The 20,913-nt window shown below is 40.8% G+C and overlaps 1 protein-coding gene across 4 annotated transcripts in view; it reads left to right on the forward strand.

Moving 5' to 3' along the window:
- LAMA1 (laminin subunit alpha 1) overlaps positions 1 to 20,913 on the forward strand; it is a 175,711-nt gene that overhangs the window by 63,142 nt on the left and 91,656 nt on the right. For all 4 annotated transcript variants that reach the window (XR_010152023.1, XM_009433670.5, XM_001141549.7 and 1 more), the window contains exons 4-15: positions 2,171 to 2,413; positions 3,890 to 4,069; positions 6,779 to 6,868; positions 8,307 to 8,424; positions 9,735 to 9,913; positions 10,889 to 10,994; positions 12,909 to 13,069; positions 14,195 to 14,335; positions 15,396 to 15,569; positions 17,057 to 17,158; positions 18,458 to 18,669; positions 20,056 to 20,167. Coding sequence is in view for 3 of the 4 variants with exons in the window: in XM_009433670.5 (XP_009431945.4) it covers positions 2,171 to 2,413; positions 3,890 to 4,069; positions 6,779 to 6,868; positions 8,307 to 8,424; positions 9,735 to 9,913; positions 10,889 to 10,994; positions 12,909 to 13,069; positions 14,195 to 14,335; positions 15,396 to 15,569; positions 17,057 to 17,158; positions 18,458 to 18,669; positions 20,056 to 20,167 (1,818 nt within the window). In the remaining variant the exon portion in view is untranslated. The remainder of the gene's footprint in view (positions 1 to 2,170; positions 2,414 to 3,889; positions 4,070 to 6,778; positions 6,869 to 8,306; positions 8,425 to 9,734; positions 9,914 to 10,888; positions 10,995 to 12,908; positions 13,070 to 14,194; positions 14,336 to 15,395; positions 15,570 to 17,056; positions 17,159 to 18,457; positions 18,670 to 20,055; positions 20,168 to 20,913) is intronic.

Below are 20,913 nucleotides of genomic sequence, written 5' to 3' on the forward strand. Positions count from 1 at the left end.
ATAGTATGTAGCCTTTTCAGATTGGCTTCTTTCACTTAGTAATATGCATTTGTTTGTTTGTTTATTTATTTATTTATTATTTTTGAGACAGAGTCTTGCTCTGTTGCCCAGGCTGGAGTGCAGTGGCACGATCTCGGCTCACTGCAACCTCCGCCTCCTGGGTTCAAGTGATTCTCCTGCCTCAGCCTCCCGAGTAGTTGGACTACAGGCATGCACCACCATACCTGGATAATTTTTTTGTATTTTTAGTAGAGATGGGGTTTCACTGTGTTAGCCAGGATGGTCTCGATCTCCTGACCTCATGATTCACTCTCAGCCTCCCAAAGTGCTGGGATTACAGACGTGAGCCACCATGCCCAGTCTATTTATTTATTTTTTGAGACAGAGTTTCTCTCTTGTTGCCCAGGCTGGAGTGCAATGGTTCAGTCTCAGCTCACTGCAACCTCTGCCTCCCAGGTTCAAGCGATTCTCCTGCCTCAGCCTCAAAAGTAGCTGGGATTACATGCATGCGCCTCCACAGCTGGCTAATTTTTTTGTATTTAGTAGAGGTGTGGTTTCACCATGTTGGTCAGGCTGGTCTCGAACTCCTGACCTCAGCTGATCTGCCTGCCTCGGCCTCCGAAAGTGCTGGGATTACAGGTGTGAGCCATGGTGCCCAGCCATTTTTTTTTTTTTTTGATACAGAGTCTCACTCTATAGCCCAAGCTGCAGTGCAGTGGTGCAATCTCAGCTCCCTGTAACCTCTGCTTCTGGGGCTCAAGTGATTCTCGTGACTCAGCCTCCTGAGTAGTGGGGATTGCAGGCGCCTGCCACCACACGCAGCTAATTTTTTTGTATTTTAGTAGAGATGGGATTTTACCATGTTGCCCTGGGTGTTCTCAAACTCCTGGGCTCAGGCGATCCACCAGCTTTGGCCTCCCAAAGTGCTGGGATTACAGACATGAACCACTGCACCCAGCCAGTAATATGCATTCGAGGTTTCTTCATGTCTTTTTGTGGCTTGAGAATTCATTTCTTTTTATCGTAATATTCCATGGTCTGCATGCACCATAGCATGTGTTTCTATTTACCTATTAAAGGACATCTTGGTTGCTTCCAAGTTTTGGCAATGGTGGTGCAAGTTTTTCTGTGGACCTAAGTTTTCAGTTCATTTGGGTGAATTCCCAGGAGCATGATTGCTGAGTATGGTGAGCATTTTTATTACTGAGAATGGTGAGCATGTTTAGTTTTGTAAGAAACTGCCAAACTATTTTCCAAAGTGGCTGTACCATTTTGCATTCACACCAGAAATGAATGAGAGTTCCTGTTGCTCCACATCCTCACCAGCATTTGGTGTTGTCAGTGTTTTGGATTTTAGCCATGCTGTAGATGTGTAGTGGGCTGACTTTTTTCTCAATTTTAGATGTGTTATCTCCAAATCACTATGAAAAATACTTTTAACACTACTATTAATGTAACATAACACTAGTATCTTTCAAGATCCAAATAAAGACATTGGAAACCAGAACAAGCTCTTATGTTCATATCAATATTGTTAATAATAATAATACTACATATTTATTTGTGAGTACTTTTTGAGTTTATTCTGAAAACAAATGCTGCTAGGAGATTATTCACAAGACACATTTCTGATTAACATGTATGAGCAGTTATACTCCAAAGCTTCGATTTTGGCAACCAATGTTTACCAGTTCTCTCAAGGTGCACTTTTGTTTTTGAACAGTTGCTACTGATTCTATTTTTTTAAAAAATTATTGTGTATATTTAAGGTGTACAACTTGATTTGATATACATATGCAATGTGAAAGAATCATCACAATCCAGATAATTAATATATTTATCACTTCACATAGTTACCCTTTTGTGTATATGATGAGCATACTTAAGATCTACCCTTTTAATAAATAAATTTCTAGTATACAGTACACTATTGTTACCATCCATTATATCTCCAGAACTTATTCATCTTGCATAACTGAGACTTGGTATGCATTAACCACCATCTCCCTATTCCCCTCTCCTCGCACCTCATGGCATCCACCATTCTACTGTCTGATTCTAAGTTCAACTATCTTAGATTCTGCCTTTAAGTTAGATCATGCAGTAGCTCTCATTCTGTGCCTGGCTTGTATTGATTCTGGATTGAGACTTTTCAGTGTCTTTGTTTCAGGTCTTTCAAGTTGCATATGTCATCATTAAAGCTGCCAATGCCCCTCGACCTGGAAACTGGATTTTGGAGCGTTCTCTGGATGGCACCACGTTCAGCCCCTGGCAGTATTATGCAGTCAGCGACTCAGAGTGTTTGTCTCGTTACAATATAACTCCAAGACGAGGGCCACCCACCTACAGGGCTGATGATGAAGTGATCTGCACCTCCTATTATTCCAGATTGGTGCCACTTGAGCATGGAGAGGTAGGTATGGTGCCCGCTGCAGCAAGATCTGTTTCCTCATCAGAGTCTCCCTGTCTCAGATGTTAAGACAGCCATTGTCATGGCCAACATTAAAGACTCAAAATTGATCTCTCTCAATACAAAGATCTTTAATATAACTATCTAGCTCTATTTAAAGTGGCCTTGAGTCATGTCTATTATAAGTAATTTCACGAACAATATGGTTTACCTTGTTGACTTCCTCTCTTCAAGGAGGCTCTCAGTCTTCACTCTGCTGTGATTTAATGACGCCCTTGGATCCTCCTTCAGAGCATCTTCCCCACAGCACCAGGGCAAGAATGTTTGTTGAAATATTAGAGAGCTAAAATGTCCCCCAAAGTTGTAGTTCCCTTTTCTCAGTGTTCTCCTCGGTAGGTGGTGAGCACTGGAGACTCTTGAAGTCTTGCAGCTTAGTGCCCAACATGCCCAGATTGTATACACTTCCTTAAAGTCAGAGTATAATGAGAAACAGCCCATTCTTTAGTAGCACCTGGCTTGATGAGATGAAACTACAAAAATTCTCCAGTGCTCTTCACAGCGGGAACTCTGCAGCGAGCTGTGAGTTGTTTCAAGGGCAGAGATTAATTAAGACAGCCTGTATCATTCAGGCTTTGTGGACTTTTTCTTTGTTCTTCTCGAAGCCTATTCATACATAACATTTTAAATTTGCTTCAGAGAAGTTGTAGCCCAGGGACAGATGCTGAAATATTCTAACCACTTGGAGAGAAACGGTCCTCTTAAAAGATTTTCAGCAATAATGCCATAATGTGATGAATGCCGGAGTCTTTGTTCTTCACATTGTAGTCTGGTTCCACATCTGATCTTTGGCAAGTGAGGGTTTTCTTTTATATCAAATTTTAAAGTTTGAGACATAATTTACATTCAGGAAAACATACAGATTTTAAGTATATAGTATATCTGAGACAGTGAAATAGATACCTTCAATAAACTGAAGACATTGAGATCATGGTAATTCACAAGTAATTAACAAATGTTAGACATATTTTTACAAGAAGCTAGTTGTTTTGTTTTGATTTTAGATGGTATCTCTAAAAGATTCTGTCCTGACATTAGGCAATCAGGGCTATATTTTTGCATGCTTAAAATTGACATTTGTGGCCAGGTATGGTGGCTCATGCCTATAATCCCAGCATTTTGGGAGGCCAAGGCAGGCGGATCACCTGAGGTCAGGAGTTCAAGACCAACCTGGTGAATATAGTGAAACCCTGTCTGTACTAAAAATACAAAAATTAGCTGGGCGTGGTGGTGCACACCTATAGTCCCAGCTACTCGGGAGGCTGAGGCAGGAGAATTGCTTGAACCTGGGAGGTAGAGGTTACAGTGAGCCAAGATCGTGCCACTGCACTCCAGCCTGGACCACAGAGCGAGACGCCGTCTCAAACATAAATAAATAAATAAACAGTTGATATTCGTCTATTTTGATGCCTTCATCTTCAGATTCATACATCACTCATCAATGGCAGACCAAGCGCTGACGATCTTTCACCCAAGTTGTTGGAATTCACTTCTGCACGATATATTCGCCTTCGCTTACAACGCATTAGAACACTCAATGCAGATCTCATGACCCTTAGCCACCGGGAACCTAAAGAACTGGATCCTATTGTTACCAGACGCGTGAGTATGGGACGGCAGTCCTGCCAAATAAAATAAAAAGATTCATTTTATTTAAAGGAACTATTATTTTTCTTCTTTCCTTTTTGGTTGTTCTTTCCCCCACATGTTGGCCTTTTTTCTTGCCAGCAGCTGTATCCTTATTTCATGTAAGATTGCTATGTTGTTACAGATGCTGCCTTTAGGTGATGGGCCAAAATCATATCCTCAGGTCCCTCACCCACCCCGTCCCCATAGTGCCGTAATGTGGTGAATGTCATGGTCTTTGTTCTTCACATCATAGTCTGGTTCCACATCTGATCTTCAGCAACTGAGGATTTTCTTTCATATCAAATTTTAAAGTTTGAGACATAATTTACATTCAGGAAAGCGTACAGATTTTAAGTATGTAGTTAAGTGTGTAAGACTGGTGTCGCAAAAATTTTCATATCCCTTCAATAACCCAGGAGTGGGATTACTAAGTTATAGGGTAGCTGGATGTTTACCTTTTTAAGAAAATACTAAACATATAAAAAGTAGTTGTATCCAGCTGGGTGTTGTGGCTCACTTGTGTAATCCCAACACTTTGGGAGGCTGAAATGGGAGGGTCAGTGGAGCCTGGGAGTTTGGGACCAGCCTGGGCAATAGAGTGAGACCTCAACTCTGTTTAAAAAATAAAAATAAAAGTAGTTGTATCCGTTTTTGTAGTCTGACCAGCAATGTGTGAGAGTTCTGGCAGCACTACACACTGTTAGATATTTACTGCTATCAGTCATTTTTATGCTGGCTGTTCCTGTGTGCGTGTATTGGCATTTTGTGATGTTAATTTGTGTTTCTCTGCTGACTAATGTTGACAGTGTGCTTACTAGTATACGATCAGATTTTTTTTTGTCCATTTTTAAATTGGACAAAAAATAAGCCTCGTTACTGACTTATAAAAGAATTTTATATATTTTGTATACGAATCCTTCATGAGATATGTATATATTGCAAACATATCCGTTCTACTTGGTGTTTGCTTATTCACCTTCCTGTGACTTTGGATGAGCAGAGGTTTTGTGACGAATCCCAATTTACCATTTTTTCTTTTATGGTTAATGCTTTCTATGACCTCAAAAAATATTAGCTTATCCCAAATTTACCAAGATATCATGGTAGGCTTTCTTTTAGTAGCTGTATAGTTTTAGCTTTTACATCTATAATTCATTTTGTATTAATTTTTGTGATTGGTGTGAGGGAGGAGTCAGAGTTTTTTTTGTTTTTGTTTTTTTTTCCTATATGTATATGCAATTGTTCTAGCACCATTTGTTGAGAATGCTTTACTTGTTTTGGGGCCGTTGTTGAAAACTATTCAACCTTATTATTGTGGGTTTATTTCTGGACTCTCTACTATTCTATAGATCTGTTTGTCTATTCTTGTGCCAATAACAAGCTTTCTTGGTTACTGTAGCTTTACAGTAGGTCTTGAGAGGTCAGGTTTCTTGTATTTCCTTATGAATTTTAGAATCAGTTTGTTAATTTCTGCAAAAAAAAAATAAAGCCTGCTAAGATTTTCACTGGGATTCCATTGATTCTTTAGACCAATTTGGGAAGAATTTTAGAAGACATTTTAACAATGTTGAGTCATCCAATCTGTGCACCTGATATATAACTTTTCACTTATCTAAATCTTCTTTAATTCTCTTTGGCAGAGTTTTATTGTTTATTTGAAAAGGTCTTGTTCAATAGTGCTCAACAATGTTCAATAATGAAAAAAGAAGGCCGGGCACAGTGGCTCATGCTGTAATCCCAGCACTTTGGGAGGCCGAGGCGGGTGGATCACGAGGTCAGGAGATCAAGACCATCCTGGCTAACACGGTGAAACCCCGTCTCTACTAAAAATACAAAAATTAGCTGGGCGTGGTGGCGCATACCTGTAATCCCAGCTACTCAGGAGGCTGAGGCAGGAGAATAGCTTGAACCCAGGAGGTAGAGGTTGCAGAGAGCCGAGATCACGCCATTGCACTCCAGCCTGGGTGATAGACCGAGACTCTGTCTCAAAAAAAAAAAAAAAAAGAAATCAAGGCACACATAGTAAGACTAAACTGTTATTATTTGTAGATGACATGATTATGTATGTAGAAAAGCTACAAAGCAACTACCAGAAATAACAAGTGAATTTAGCAGTGTTGCAGTATACAAAATCAATGAACAAAAATGAATCACATTTTTAGTCACTAGCAATGAACAGTGGAAAATGAAATCTAAAAAGTAGTCTATTAACACCAACATGTAAAAACATAGAGAACTGGTGAGTGCATTGCTTCAGAGGAAAGCACTTTGTTCTGTTAATGTGATTTACATTTCTTGATTTTTGTGTGGTAGATTAACTTTGCATTCTAGGGTAACTCTTACTTGTTCATGATCTTTTCTATAGAGTGCTGTATTCAATTAGCCAATTATTTTACGGTTTTCAATAATGAGTTTTGAAACATTACTGACTTGGTTTAAGATGCAGTTGGGGAATTCTTTTAGACTTCTCTGGGTTCTGATGAGCTAATTTGAACCTAATTTATTTTAATTGAGCACAGGATTCTTTGTGCATGAAATATAATTTTTAAATGTACATGTAATTATATTTTAGATTACCAATAAAAACTCTTAAACTACATGAGATATTTGTTGGTGTGCCGACATTTTCATTTCACTGAAATCTAGGTTTTAATTTTTGTTCATAACTTTCTTTTTCCTTAGTATTATTATTCAATAAAGGACATCTCTGTTGGAGGCATGTGTATCTGCTATGGCCATGCTAGTAGCTGCCCATGGGATGAAACTACGAAGGTGAGTTCTAGTATTTTACATTTTACTAAAACTTCAAAACAGAAATTGTAGCTATAATATTTGCATTACTGTTTTTTATTCCAAACAAACATGAAAGGTATAAAATTATGCTCCAAAAAAACAGATTTTCAGAAATTTAACTTGTGTCATTTTTAAACAATTTCATTTTGCTTTGGAGGATATGTTTCTAATTAAGTTCTTACAATGATTTTTTTATGTGATAAAATATCCCTAACATAAAGTTTACCGTTTGAAAGTGTACAGTTCAGTGGCCTTATTAATTTTGAAGCCCTTCTGTCTGTAAGAAAGTAAAAAAAAAAAAAGTGCAATTATAAATTATGTTTACATTTTTTAGAAGAAAGGTGTTCTCTTCCTATTTTCTCCCCTTCCATTTTTTTGGTGCTAAATCAAGATTTAAAAGGGGCATGGTGGCTTACACCTGTAATCCCAGCACTTTGGGAGGCAGAGGCGGGTGGATCACTTGAGGCTAGGAATTTGAGACCAGTCTGGCCAACATGGCAAAACCCCATCTTTGCTGAAAATACAAAAATTAGTGGGGCGTGGTGGTATGCACCTATAGTCCCAGCTACTGGAGAGGTTGAGGCAGGAGAATGGCTTGAACTCGGGAGGTGGAGGTTGCAGTGAGCTGAGGTCATGCTGCCGCACTCCAGCCTGGGTGACAGAGCGAGACTCTGTCTCAATAAAAAAATTTTAAAAAATGATTTAACAGTTTATCTCTTTTAACATTACATTAAATGAATAATATGACATCTTCTCCTTTTATTTTTTAAATTTTTTATTTATTTAGAGACAGAGTTTTGCTCTTGTTGTCCATGCTGGAGTGCAGTGGTGCAATCTCGGCTCACTGCAACCTCCGCATCCTGGGTTCAAGGGATTATCTTGCTTCAGCCTCCTGAGTAGCTGGGATTACAGGCACATGCCACCACGCCCAGCTAATTTTTTGTATTTTTAGTAGAGATGGGGTTTCACCATGTTGGCCAGGCTGGTCCTGACATCTTCCCTTTTAAAACGCTTGCATGAAGTTACTTCTTATTTTCTTCTAATCTTTGTAATTCTTTACCTCTTGAATAGGACTATTCTGTTATCGATGCTGAAAAATCTGTAGATGAACACTAAGAAAATTATTAATAGAAGCTTCTAAACCCTTAATAAGTTCCATGTATCTTTTTTAAAAAAGTTTTTATTAGCTAAGTCGTATTCTGGTTTTGCTTTATTCCTCTTCGTTTCTATTTGTAACCAGGTTATTTGTATATATTGGCATCTAAAAATTAAATGCCAGTTTGCTTTGATGATAATCATATATCCTCTGTTGTGAGGTTCTTGCCACATATTTGACAGATAGGTTCTTTTTATCATGAAATTAAGAAAAATAAGCAGATACATTTTCTAATTCAGTTTTGGCTTCCTTATTGTGTAGAAACTGCAGTGTCAATGTGAGCATAATACTTGCGGGGAGAGCTGTAACAGGTGCTGTCCTGGGTACCATCAGCAGCCCTGGAGGCCAGGAACCGTGTCCTCCGGCAATACATGTGAAGGTCAGTATACTTAGAATCTGAAGGTCAGTACAGTTTTCCTCTTAATACGTCCAAGTTTATGGTGTCTTAACAACTTTTATAGTTAGCAGGTAACTTGTTTTCTTAGAAATTTCAGTAGTTTCCAAAGCTGCAGATTATCTTAAAATTTTAACTATTGTGGCCTAAATGTATCTTTATGGGTTTGCTGTTTTATCTGCAAGTCCCCCTTCCCGTATAGTCTATTATTCTGTATTAATTTTACTTTTGTTTTTGTTTTTTTACCATGGGATATGCCAGGTTGTATATTCTGTATTGATTTGGATTTAAGTTTTAAATAAGCAATATATTCACAAGATTCCTAGATCTAACAATATGTAAAAGTATGTAGTTAAAAGCATGACTTCCACTTCATCTCCCTCCTTCGCACTTTTTATTGTTTTCTAGTATGTCCTTCCTAAAATTGTTATGCATATAAAGCATACGTTAACATATCCCTCCAGCCAACACAGTTCTTACGCAGAAGACAATGTACTATGCATGCCATTGTACATATCGCTTTTTTTTTTTTTTTTTTGAGACGGAGTCTAACTCTGTCGCCTAGGCTGGAGTGCAGTGGCGCGATCTCGGCTCACTGCAACCTCCGTCTCCCAGGTTCATGCTTCATGCCATTCTCCTGCCTCAGCCTCCTGAGTAGCTGGGACTACAGGTGCCCACCACCACACCCGTCTAATTTTTTTGTATTTTTAGTGGAGACGGGGTTTCACCGTGTTAGCCAGGATGGTCTCCATCTCTTGACCTCGTGATCCGCCCGCCTCGGCCTCCCAAAGTGCTGGGATTACAGGCGTGTGCCATGGCGCCCGGCCCACATCACTTTTTATATTTAACAATGTATTGTGAAATTCTTTCCATATTAGCAATTAGAAATGCTGTTTTTAAAAACAATTGCACAGAATTCCATTATACAAATGTAGTATAATTTATTAAACAACCACCTATCGGTGGTTATTTTGATGGTTATTAGTCTGTTGTCCACACAAACAATGGTGCAGTGATTAACCCTGTATGTGTCCTTCTCAAGTGGGCAAGTACTTCTGCAAAATATAATCCCAGGAGATGGTTTGCTGGGTCAAATGGGTATGTGCATTTATTATTTTGATATTAATAGCTCTTCCCAATTGTCCTCCATAATATTGCCCATATCTTATTAAAATTACTTATTCTAGGATTTTAATTTAATCTAAAATCATAGAACTTACTTAGGGAGGTTAAGAGTTTTCTTTGTATAAGGCATGCTATGTAAATTAATTGAGATGTTAAAAATATTCTCCTAGCATGTAATTGTCACAATAAAGCCAAAGACTGTTACTATGATGAAAGTGTTGCAAAGCAGAAGAAAAGTTTGAATACTGCTGGACAGTTCAGAGGAGGAGGGGTTTGCATAAATTGCTTGCAGAACACCGTGGGAATCAACTGTGAAACCTGTATTGATGGATATTATAGACCACACAAAGTAAGAGTATTTCTTTGCCATTGCTGATCTTCATCATCTTCACCAGGTGGAAAAGAGACTTTGTCAAGTCTTAACCTCTGTATGGGAGACTTTTGTAATATTTCATTTATATCCTTGTTATGCCAGTAGTGTTTTTATATATATATTTCCTACTCTATCCTGCTTTTCTTGCTCCAAATAAGATGTCAGTCATTGTTATTTATCTTGAATTCAGGGGTCCATTAGCTATGTAATCCTGGGTCATAATACTAACTACAGATGTGAAAATTCAGCTATAACTAAAGCAGCTGTCTCTTGCCTGTAGGAGATGTTCAGCCAATCTTTTTTTTTAATTTTTATTTTTTGGGACGGAGTCTCGCTCTGTCGCCAGGCTGGAGTGCAGTGGTGCGATCTCGGCTCACTGCAACCTCCACCTCCCGGGTTCAAGCGATTCTCCTGCCTCAGCCTCCCGAGTAGCTGGGATTACAGGCCCATGCCACCACACCCAGCTAATTTTTGTATTTTTAGTAGAGACAGGGTTTCACCATGTCGGCCAGGATGGTCTCAATCCCTTGACCTTGTGATCCGCCTGCCTTGGCCTCCCAAAGTGCTGGGATTACAGATGTGAGCCACCGCGCCTGGCCGTGTTCAGCCAATCTTTAATTGACTTGATATGTAGTTCTTACATGAGTCCTTGTGGTGTCCTGGTTATAACGTGGCTCTGAGAGACAGCAGCGCGAAGGGGGCTGGATAGCAGGGATAATAGAAAAAGATGGCACTTTGCTAATGGTACTAACTACTGCGACCATCAAAAAGATGTTTGGGCTTCCTGGCTTGGGATCACCTCATCTTCCTCAAACCTAACCCCCACCCCCATGCACAAAATCATCGTAATAGTCCCATCTTGAGTAAAAAGCCAATACCTTCTTATTTATACTATTGCCAACATTGCTGTTATTTTTAGTAAGAGAATCCAGGGCAACCTCTGCCTTTCAGGTGTCTCCTTATGAGGATGAGCCTTGCCGCCCCTGTAACTGTGACCCTGTGGGGTCCCTCAGTTCTGTCTGTATTAAGGATGACCTCCATTCTGACTTACACAATGGTAAGTACTTGATTCACTTTTGTGCTTGTAATTGATTTTGTGTGTGTGTGGAAGATTTGCACATACTGGAACTATTACCATGATATAGCCAGTTGGTAACATGATTATTGATTCTTTTGTTCACCAAGTATGTATCAAGCACCTACTATGTGTCAGGCAGTTTTTGAGGACCTGGGAATGTGTACTTAACAAGGTAGTCAAAGTCCTTTCTCACAAAAACACTAAACAAATAGGTACATGGGTAATATAATGCCAGGTCGAGAGGTAGTGTCATGGACATAAAGCAAAATTAGGACTCATGAATGGAGGGAGATGGGGTAATGAGGTGACAATGTTGGGGTGATGAAATGACATTTGAGCAGATAATTGAGCATTTGGTGAAGGAAGAAATAAGGCCCAGTTTAAAGCCATGCGTGGAACACAGTAAATAGCAATTGCTCTCCTTAGCTTTTAGAAGACATTCGGAGGGCTTTTGCATACATCATCTCACAGATCAAGCAAGTCCTCCCGTTAACTTGGTAAATGTCAGAGTTCTTTCTTTCAGTTTCAAAAACTGGCAAATTGACTTGCAAATACCAGAGTCTCCTGAATAGGTTGCGTCTGTTCAAAGACTCTTGTGACCCCATCAAGTTCTCAGCCACTGGCAGTTAAAATGGATATCGAGCAGTAGGGATGAGTGGGCCCGCCAGCGATGGGGAGGGTAAATTACCCAACTGAATTGATTCTTACGTGCACCTGGTGAGGGGATGATGATGATAATAATGAAGATGATGGTGGTGATAGTGGTGGTGACATTTACCCTCAATTGAGTTCATTTAAAAAAATATATCATTTAAACTTTGCAACCATAGCAGATAGAAATTACTTAACCCACTTTGCTGTAGCTCAGAGCAGTCAAGAAGGTTAACTGCCTGAAGGTTTCAAAACCGACATTAAAAGCAAAGATAGTGCTTGCTGCTCTCTGCCACTTGCCTCTGTGCTTTTTTTTTTTACAAAACAGTTTTATAATTTACAATGATACAGTTCTCCCATTTGAAGTCTACAATTCATTGTTTTGGTGTATTGGTGCAACCATCACCACAATCTAAGAGTCGAACATTTTCATCATCCCATAAAGAAGCCCCTTACAAACTAGCTGTCACTTCTTACTTTCCTCCAGCCCCTTCTCCCGGCCCCTGGCAATCGTTAATTAGCTTTTTCTTTGCAGATTTACCTATTCTGAATATTACATAGAAATGGAACCAAATATGTTGGTTTTTGGTGACTGGCTTCTTTCATTTAGTATAATGTTTTCAAGGTCATCCGTGTTGTACCACGTATCAGTATTTCAACCCTTTTTATTACCAAATAATATTTCATAGTATGGACATACCATGTTTCATATATCCATTCATCAGTTGATGAACATTTGAATTGTTTCTACTTTGGGGCCATTATGAACAATGCTACTAGGGACTTTTGTGGGTGTATGTTTTCATTATTTTATTGGGTGTTTACTTAGGAGTGCAGTTGCTGGATCTTATGGCAACTCTATACTTAACATTTTGAAGAAGTGTCAAAAGGTTTTCCAAAGTCACTCTACCATTTTATATTCCCAGCTCCCTCCATGGGTTTCATCTCTGTTTTCTTTCTTTAAACAAGGAATTGGCAAACTATGGCCCATGGGCCAAATCCAGCACACTGTCTGTTCTTATGAATAAAGTTTTATTGGAACGGAGATATAGCCATTTGCCTGTGTATTCTCTATGGCTGTGTTCAAACAATAACGGCTGAGCCGAGCAGCTGCAAATGAGACTCTGAGGCCAAAAAGCCTAAAATAGACACCCTCTGACCCTTTACAGAAAACGTTTGCCAACCCCTGCTTTAAACCTCTGTTGCCTTCATGTTGGGTCATTGCCATTGTTGTCTTTCTAGGGAAGCGGCCAGGTCAGTGCCCATGTAAGGAAGGTTATACAGGAGAAAAATGTGATCGCTGCCAACTTGGCTATAAGGATTACCCGACCTGTGTCTCCTGTGGGTGCAACCCAGTGGGCAGTGCCAGTGATGAGCCCTGCACAGGGCCCTGTGTTTGTAAGGTAAGTGGGGAGGTCAGAGACACCCCTGAGCTTCCTTTGAGCTTCTCTGGAAAAGGAGTGTTTTCCATTGGCTCCAATGATCAGTTCTTGAGCAAAGTGGTAAGGTTTAAGCAGAACTCCCCTTGCCCCTTCTCTCCAAGCCACACCGAGTTGGCTGTATTATATATGCTTGGACTCACATGGGCATCTGGCTTGCTTTTTTTGTACCTCTGGTAATGGTGATATATTCCAGAGGCATTTCTGTGACTTCTTAGAGGACACCAAACACTGCATACCTTTATATTCCCACCTCCTCTGTGGGCCTCATCTCTGTTTTCTTTCTTTAAACCAGGACTTGGTAAACTATGGCTCGTGGGCCAAATCTGACACACTGCCTGTTTTGTGAATAAAGTTTTATTGGAACAGAGCTGTATCCATTTGCTTATGTATTTTCTATGACTATGTTCAACCAATAAAGGCTGAGTTGAGTAGTTGCAAAAGAGATGCTGTTGACCCCTAGCTTAATTCTATGGTATTCTTTTCCAGCTTTGTATTCGGAAGAGAACCAGATTAACATTAAATTTCTGAGAACACCAATTAAACGCAGATATGCTATTTTGAGTGTCTCTTAAAAAGGAGTTGAATAGTCATAAGAAATGCATTAATATGGTGCCAGTGAGGGGTTTTATTTGGCCTTACAGTATTAATAACAATTTCTTCATAATTCATAGGACATTCCATTGTACCTATGTGCTTATTCCCACCTGTGCAGTCTTAGGCACATGTTATATACTACTGGAAATAATCTTGAGCATTTATGAATACGAGAAAATTCTATAGCTCTCTTCAGATTTTGAAATGCTGGCAAGATCAGTAAAAAATGAAAGATTTAAAACAAAACAAAACAATTTAAATGGAATGACCAAGTTCTAAGATCTCCAGCCTTGTTCTTGAGTACAAAATCAAATTATATATAATTCAAAATCTCTATTCTGGAAATATTGACTTTATGAGGCCTCACCTTTACTTTGGACGTTTATTCACCTGTCTCTGTGGATCACCGAACACCTATCTTGTTAATGTCATTTTATTCTCTCTGGACAGACACATTGGTTTCAAAAGCTAATCTTTTACCCTAACTTACAGGAAAACGTTGAGGGGAAGGCCTGTGATCGCTGCAAGCCAGGATTCTATAACTTGAAGGAAAAAAACCCCCGGGGCTGCTCCGAGTGCTTCTGCTTTGGCGTTTCTGATGTCTGCAGCAGCCTCTCTTGGCCTGTTGGTCAGGTGGGAGGCGCCATCTGCGAGGCGGGATTTAATGAGCAGGTCGTATTGCACAAGCTTGGCACGAGCTGTGTGAGGAGGAAATGAGGATGACTTCCCCTGTGACACCACTCTCATCGCTATGCAATGATACTGACGTGGGTCAAAGGCAGCCGTCTGCCTCTCAAGGTTCTTTATAGGTCATGTGTTTACTCCCACACACATTTCTATATAGAAAAAACAGGATGATGTGGCACTAGAGAACACGTCTTGTTTCAATTTCTTCTGTGGGGAAATGGATTGGGTGGGGAGGTCGGCTCTCCCTCCGCCCGCCCCTGCTGCTCTCAGGCCTGGGAGCCCAGAGGGCCGTGGGGCCATGGGGATTTTCCAGCTCAAAGAGGCTAAGGAGTAGGAGGCCCTCCAGTGGCAAGGGTGGGAACAGCGGCACGTGGTGTAGGGTTTAGGAATGCAGGCCAAGTTGTTTCCGGAACAGGGAGTTCTGGGGTGATGGGTTCAACAGGGGTGTCCAGTGGTGGCTAGGAGAGGTGGAGATGGTGTGATGGCTGCAGGCAAGGGAGGAGCTGCTCGGTAGGGACTTACCCAGCAGTGACTGCTGTGGCCACCATGCTGTGGGGAGTACCATCACCTCTATGTCGGTGACACATTGGGAGTATAAGATCTAGAGGTTATCTTTGTACATTTTTCAGCATTTGGGTAAAAAGCAGGGGGCAACGAAGAAGAGGGAGTCAGAGTTAGCAAGAGACATTTTGCTGAATGCGTTTATGATGTTCTTTGCTGTTTTAAATCTAAAATCTATACCCATGGCCTTTATGGTTTTGCTCATTTATTTGCTTACACTGGATCTGGATTTGGAGTAGTGAGACTTGTTCTCAGGTCCTCCTGGTCCTTTACAAGTGGAAGGGTCAAGGGTCATGAGGTTCAGCAGCCACAGGTGTTATGTTAATGCCGTCCCTAGAGAAGCTTTCTGGCCCATTTCTTCATTGTGAAAATATTAGTGCTGCACTGGGTGAAATCTAAGGTAAGTTCTATTTCATACTTCAAAATTCTTGAATTTGTTTTTAAGGTAAACAGTATGTCCGGGTGGCTGGTCACCGACTTGATCAGTCCCAGGAAGATCCCGTCTCAGCAAGATGCACTAGGCGGGCGCCATCAGGTCAGCATCAACAACACCGCGGTCATGCAGAGACTGGCTCCCAAGTACTACTGGGCAGCCCCCGAGGCCTACCTTGGAAATAAGGTGCGTGTGACCCTGCAGGTAGCGATGTCTCAGATGAAGATCTCAGGGAACACTGAGAAGGAACTTGCGCTGCTTGCATTTTAGGTAGTCTCATAGGGCACCTGAGTGTTGGACAGCATTTCATAGCCTGTACTTGGATCTGATGATACAAAGAAGGTTTTCTAGCCTTGTTAAACTTTATGTTGTATTATTCAAATAAGAACTTCTGCTCTTCTGGTCTGGTTCCTGAGCAGTGTGTTTGGTGAAGTCTCATCCCCCTCTCTGAGATAAACTTTCTGGGTCCCTGGATCACTTGTTTATGAAGTGTTCCTCACATTCCCGCTTTGTTTAGTTTGCCATAGGCTCAGCTTAGAGCCTCCATGGCTTAGTGGAGGGCCTGGCATACAAGAAACAACCCAGGGAAGGTTCCAGCAATGGGACTGCTGTGCTGCTCCCTCACTTTGAGTACCATGGCAGGCTGTGCTCATCTGAAGCTCACATTTAGGAACAGATGGAATACTTTCTGCTTTTGTTATATTTCAAGAAAATGCAAACTGGTGATTCTGCAATGTGGAGGTTGGTTTGTAAGCTTGGGCCTTCCTTGCAATGATGTGTTCCCATTCCCCATCCCCAGTTATGCTGCATCTCTCCAGATTCTGATTGATACGAAAATTTATTCCCGAGAATGCATCTCAATTATTATAGCTCCCTGCTTACCTTCCCGGGTTCTTTGTTTTGTTTTGTTTTAAAGTAATGGCATACAGGCATGCTAGTGTAGTCTTGTAGCTTGGTACGCTTCTATTTAATTTGATGATATTTTCATTTTAAAACTTGTTTTGTATATTTTTAAGGAGTATTTATTTTTGAAAATTATTTTTTCATCAAATTATAATCCTAGAACATGTGCTGTATTTATATGATTTTATCAACAGAGTTCAATGATTTTTTTTCTCTTGATATCACTTCTCCAATTTTATGGTGCAAAGTTGGGTTCTGAACAATATATTGCTGTCATATACCCATCAGAAAGAAAATCTTAATTTTATATTGAAGGACATCTAATCAGAAGAAACACCTTTAGTCCTTTCTCTAACTAGCAAATCAGACATATTCTTTGTTGTCCTATGAGGAGGATGCTGAAATGAAAATGTGGAGATTGCAGACATGGGTCAAACTCCTCATCCCCTAAATTACTTAAACGAAGTAAATATCTATTGTGTGATTAACAAAAGTTTATAGTAATTTGCCTTGTGGTCTCTAACAAAGAGTACATTTTTCTTCTGTGCTTTCAAACAGTGTCCTACATGTTGGTGATATTGATCAACCAAAATGTTTATGAATATATTCCCCTTTCACTGCCTTTAATGTGAATTTCCTTGTCTGTCATGGTCAAGGGGATAGTTGTAGCCTAGTTGTTTGCAGATGGATCCCAGTGACCACTTCCTCTTACTTGATTGTTGCTGTGATTGTCTTCCCCTTTCGTGTTCATTCTCGCTTAAACATTTCAGCTGACTGCGTTTGGCGGATTCCTGAAATACACGGTGTCCTACGATATTCCGGTAGAGACGGTAGACAGTAACCTCATGTCGCATGCTGACGTCATCATTAAGGTGATTGTTTTTGCTTTGATTCTGCTATAGAGCTTAGGGTTTAGTGGGCTGATAGTTTATGACTGAAAGTGACTAGGTGAGGGCATCCCAGCAAGGAGCTGGTGGCCAGGTGGCCATTCAGCAGACCCTGGACTTGCGTGGGGACTACTGAGATGGTGAGTGTGAGAATCTGTCTTTGAGCCCATTTCTGGAGTTGCCTCAGGACAGCACCTGCCACTCTTCTCTTCATCTCCAGGGTGTACCCATCTTTTCACATTTAAAAAGAAAGGGAGCTGGGCTTGGTGGCTCATGCTTATAATGTAAGTGCTTTGGGAGGCTGAGACAGGAGGATTGTTTGAAGCCAGGAGTTTGAGACCAGTCTGGGCAACATAGTGAGACCCCGTCTCTCAAAAAATATTAGCCAGGCACCATGGCATGTGCCTGTAATCCCAGGTACTCGGGAGGGTGAGGCAGGAGGATGGCTTGAGCCCAGGAGTTCAAGGTTATAGTGAGCTGTGATTGCACCACTGCACTCCAACCTGGGTGACAGAGAGAGAGCCTATCTCAAAAAAAAAAAAAAAAAATTTAAGTCAAAAGGAGACAAATTTTTTCTCTGACCTTGAATCTTCTTTTTTAAGTCTCTTCTTCCCTGTGCCACTTTGCCTCTCAGATGAATGGATTAGGCAGTACTTGGCGGTCTGAGGACAGTAGACGTGTTGCCATACTTGTCCTCAGTCTCTGTCCCTATCCCCACATCCTCAGTCTCCATAAAAAGATCCAGCTCAGTCAGGAGGACTCCCCAAGTGGTAATGTCCCAGGGTCTGGGGCATGTCTGGGCAGAAACCACTCCAGGTTCTTGTCTCTCATGTCCTTTCACCTGGAGCTATCTTCACCTCCATCTCCAGCCTGAACAATTGCAGACCGCACACGGTAAATCACTTTTGTTAACAGCAACTTGATGAAAAGCTGGAGCTATGTTTACATACTTTTTCTACTTCTGTACTTTAGTTAAAGATTAGAGGTGTCAGATGGGTTGCTTTGATAAAAGCTGTGGGCAACTGCATGACTTTCTCTCTTTTCCAAGATCCCAGCGAAGTACACAGGCTTTCAGTTTATTACCAGAACCCCTCTAAAAATAATACAATGAAACACCTTTTCTCTGATAATTCTGGGTCAAGAGCTGTACACACCATTACACGTTTGCCACAAGAAGCTAGGCACGAATGAAAAACCACGTTGCTGAATACAAAATTTTATTTTATTTTTATTTTATCATTAAATTGAATGACAAATATATTTTCTCTTGTTTTTAAATGTTAGGGAAACGGACTCACTTTAAGCACACAGGCTGAGGGTCTGTCATTGCAGCCTTATGAAGAGTACCTAAACGTGGTTAGACTTGTGCCTGAAAACTTCCAAGATTTTCACAGCAAAAGGCAGATTGATCGTGACCAGCTGATGACTGTCCTTGCCAATGTGACACATCTTTTGATCAGAGCCAACTACAATTCTGCAAAAATGGCTCTTTACAGGTATGTATTGAAAATGGAGGAAAAACTTATGGTGAAGGTACTTCCATTTTATGTTTGTTTATTCATATATATTTAAAGCTCAACGTATTTTACATTCATTATATTAAGGACACAGCTACAGGAACTGGCTGTCTTAAGAATTATTAAGTTTATAAATGTAATTTTATTGAAAACGTAAGAACAGTTATCCACATCAAGTGTATCCAGTAGAAGACAGACTTGACATTAGGATGAGAAACTTTCAAAGGGGGTTTCTGGGAAATGCACGATGAGTTAGCGATTGTCTGGACCATGTTGCACCTGGTTCTCACCATCCTAATGTTAATGGTCTTAGCTTTTACTCAGTCCATTTAAGTGAACGTATCCATCGTTGGTCATTTGATTACTTTCGGGAGGACAATTTCTGGCAATGCCGTGCCAAGCATAAAAGTTGTATGCAGCTAGGCTGGGCATGGTGGCTCACACCTGTAATCCCAGCACTTTGGGAGGCCGAGGCAGGTGGATTGCGTGAGGTCAGGAGTTTGAGACCAGCCTGGCCAACATGGTGAAACCCCATCTCTACTAAAAATACAAAAAATTAGCCAGGCATGGTGGCGCATGCCTGTAGTCCCAGCTATTCAGGAGGCTGAGGCATGAGAATCATTTGAACCCAGGAGGTGCACGTTGCAGTGAGCTGAGGTTAAGGCACTGCACTCCAGCTGGGGCAGCACAACGAGACTTTGTCTCAAAAAAAAAAAGTTGTATGCATCTAACACAAACATAGCATGACACATTTAAGGGTAATCTTTCTATTTGTGATAATTGAATGGATTAATTTTTCTGAGGTGCTTCAACTCCAAATAGGCAACACCAGACCTTTCCCACAGTCATCTGTGGGCAGCAGCATGACTTTGTACCAAACATTGAAGGCATTTCCAGGGAATAATGATGGCTCCCAGAGAATATATTGTTGTGAAAGACCTTTAGTTATTTACAAAAATCACATCACCCTTTTATTGGATTTAAGTCTTTTTTTTTTTTTTTTTTGAGACAGAGTCTCCCTCTATCGCCCAGGCTGGAGTGCAGTGGTGTGATCTCAGCTCACTGCAAGCTCTGCCTCCCAGGATCAAGCGATTCTCCTGCCTCAGCCTCCTGAGTAGCTGGGACTACAGGCACATGCCACCATGCCCGGCTAATTTTGTATTTTTAATAGTTTCACCGTATTAGCCAGGATGGTCTCGATCTCCTGACCTCGTGATCCACCCACCTTGGCCTCCCAAAGTGCTGGGATTACAGGCGTGAGCCACTGCGCCCGGCTGGATTTAAATCTTTTAGGAGCCCATCTTCATTGAGATGTGAGATGTATTTGCGAGCGTGTGAGTCACATAACAATCTGTCTGTTTGTAGGTTGGAGTCCGTCTCTCTGGACATAGCCAGCTCTAATGCCATCGACCTGGTGGTGGCCGCTGATGTGGAGCACTGTGAATGTCCGCAAGGCTACACAGGGACCTCCTGTGAGGTGACGCTTCTCTCTTCCTGTCTTTTTCCTTTTGTTCCTTCCTGAGGGGAAAACAGTGCACTGAAGGGGATGTCATGGCAAACATTTGATTTTTAGCTTTAGCAGCCCAATGTTTGGCTCAGTCTTTTTTGGGCAATAGAAATATTAGAAGTCACATTGTTTAAAAAAATCAGATTCCTCCACCAGGAATGGGCTGGAGCACCGGACAATATTCTGACTTAGTGCTGCCCTCCTGCCTTAGTCAACAAGAAACTTGCAATACGCATGCCATTGACTGTGTTTCTAAGGAGGATGGAACTTGATCATATCTGAACATTTACAAATCACCAGCATGTGACCTGGGTAGCTTTAGACAAGCCAGCCCTATTTTGAGACCTTTTATGGCCCCTCGCTATTTTACTTTGGTGGGCTCCACCTTACATGTGAAATATATGAAAATGCACTTGGAATCCTCAATGAAAGTAATCTGTTGCTAAAAATATTTTGAAATCACTTGGACAAACATATTGATATTAATACCATAACAAGAATAGGCCGTAAGACTCATTGCACAACCATTACGTTTTTGTGTGTGTGTTTCTACCTTTAAAAAGAAATAAGGAACTGGATTATGGTGATGGTTGCACAGCTCGGTAGGGTTTTTACTAAAAGTCATTGAATTGTACACTTAAAATGGGTGAATGGTGTAGCATGTAAATGATACCTCAGTTAAGATGTTTAAGAAAAAAGACATTTCTGTACTCTGG

The sequence above is a fragment of the Pan troglodytes genome, chromosome 17 (genome assembly GCF_028858775.2).
Source record: "Pan troglodytes isolate AG18354 chromosome 17, NHGRI_mPanTro3-v2.0_pri, whole genome shotgun sequence".
Classification (NCBI taxonomy): Eukaryota; Metazoa; Chordata; class Mammalia; order Primates; family Hominidae; genus Pan; species Pan troglodytes.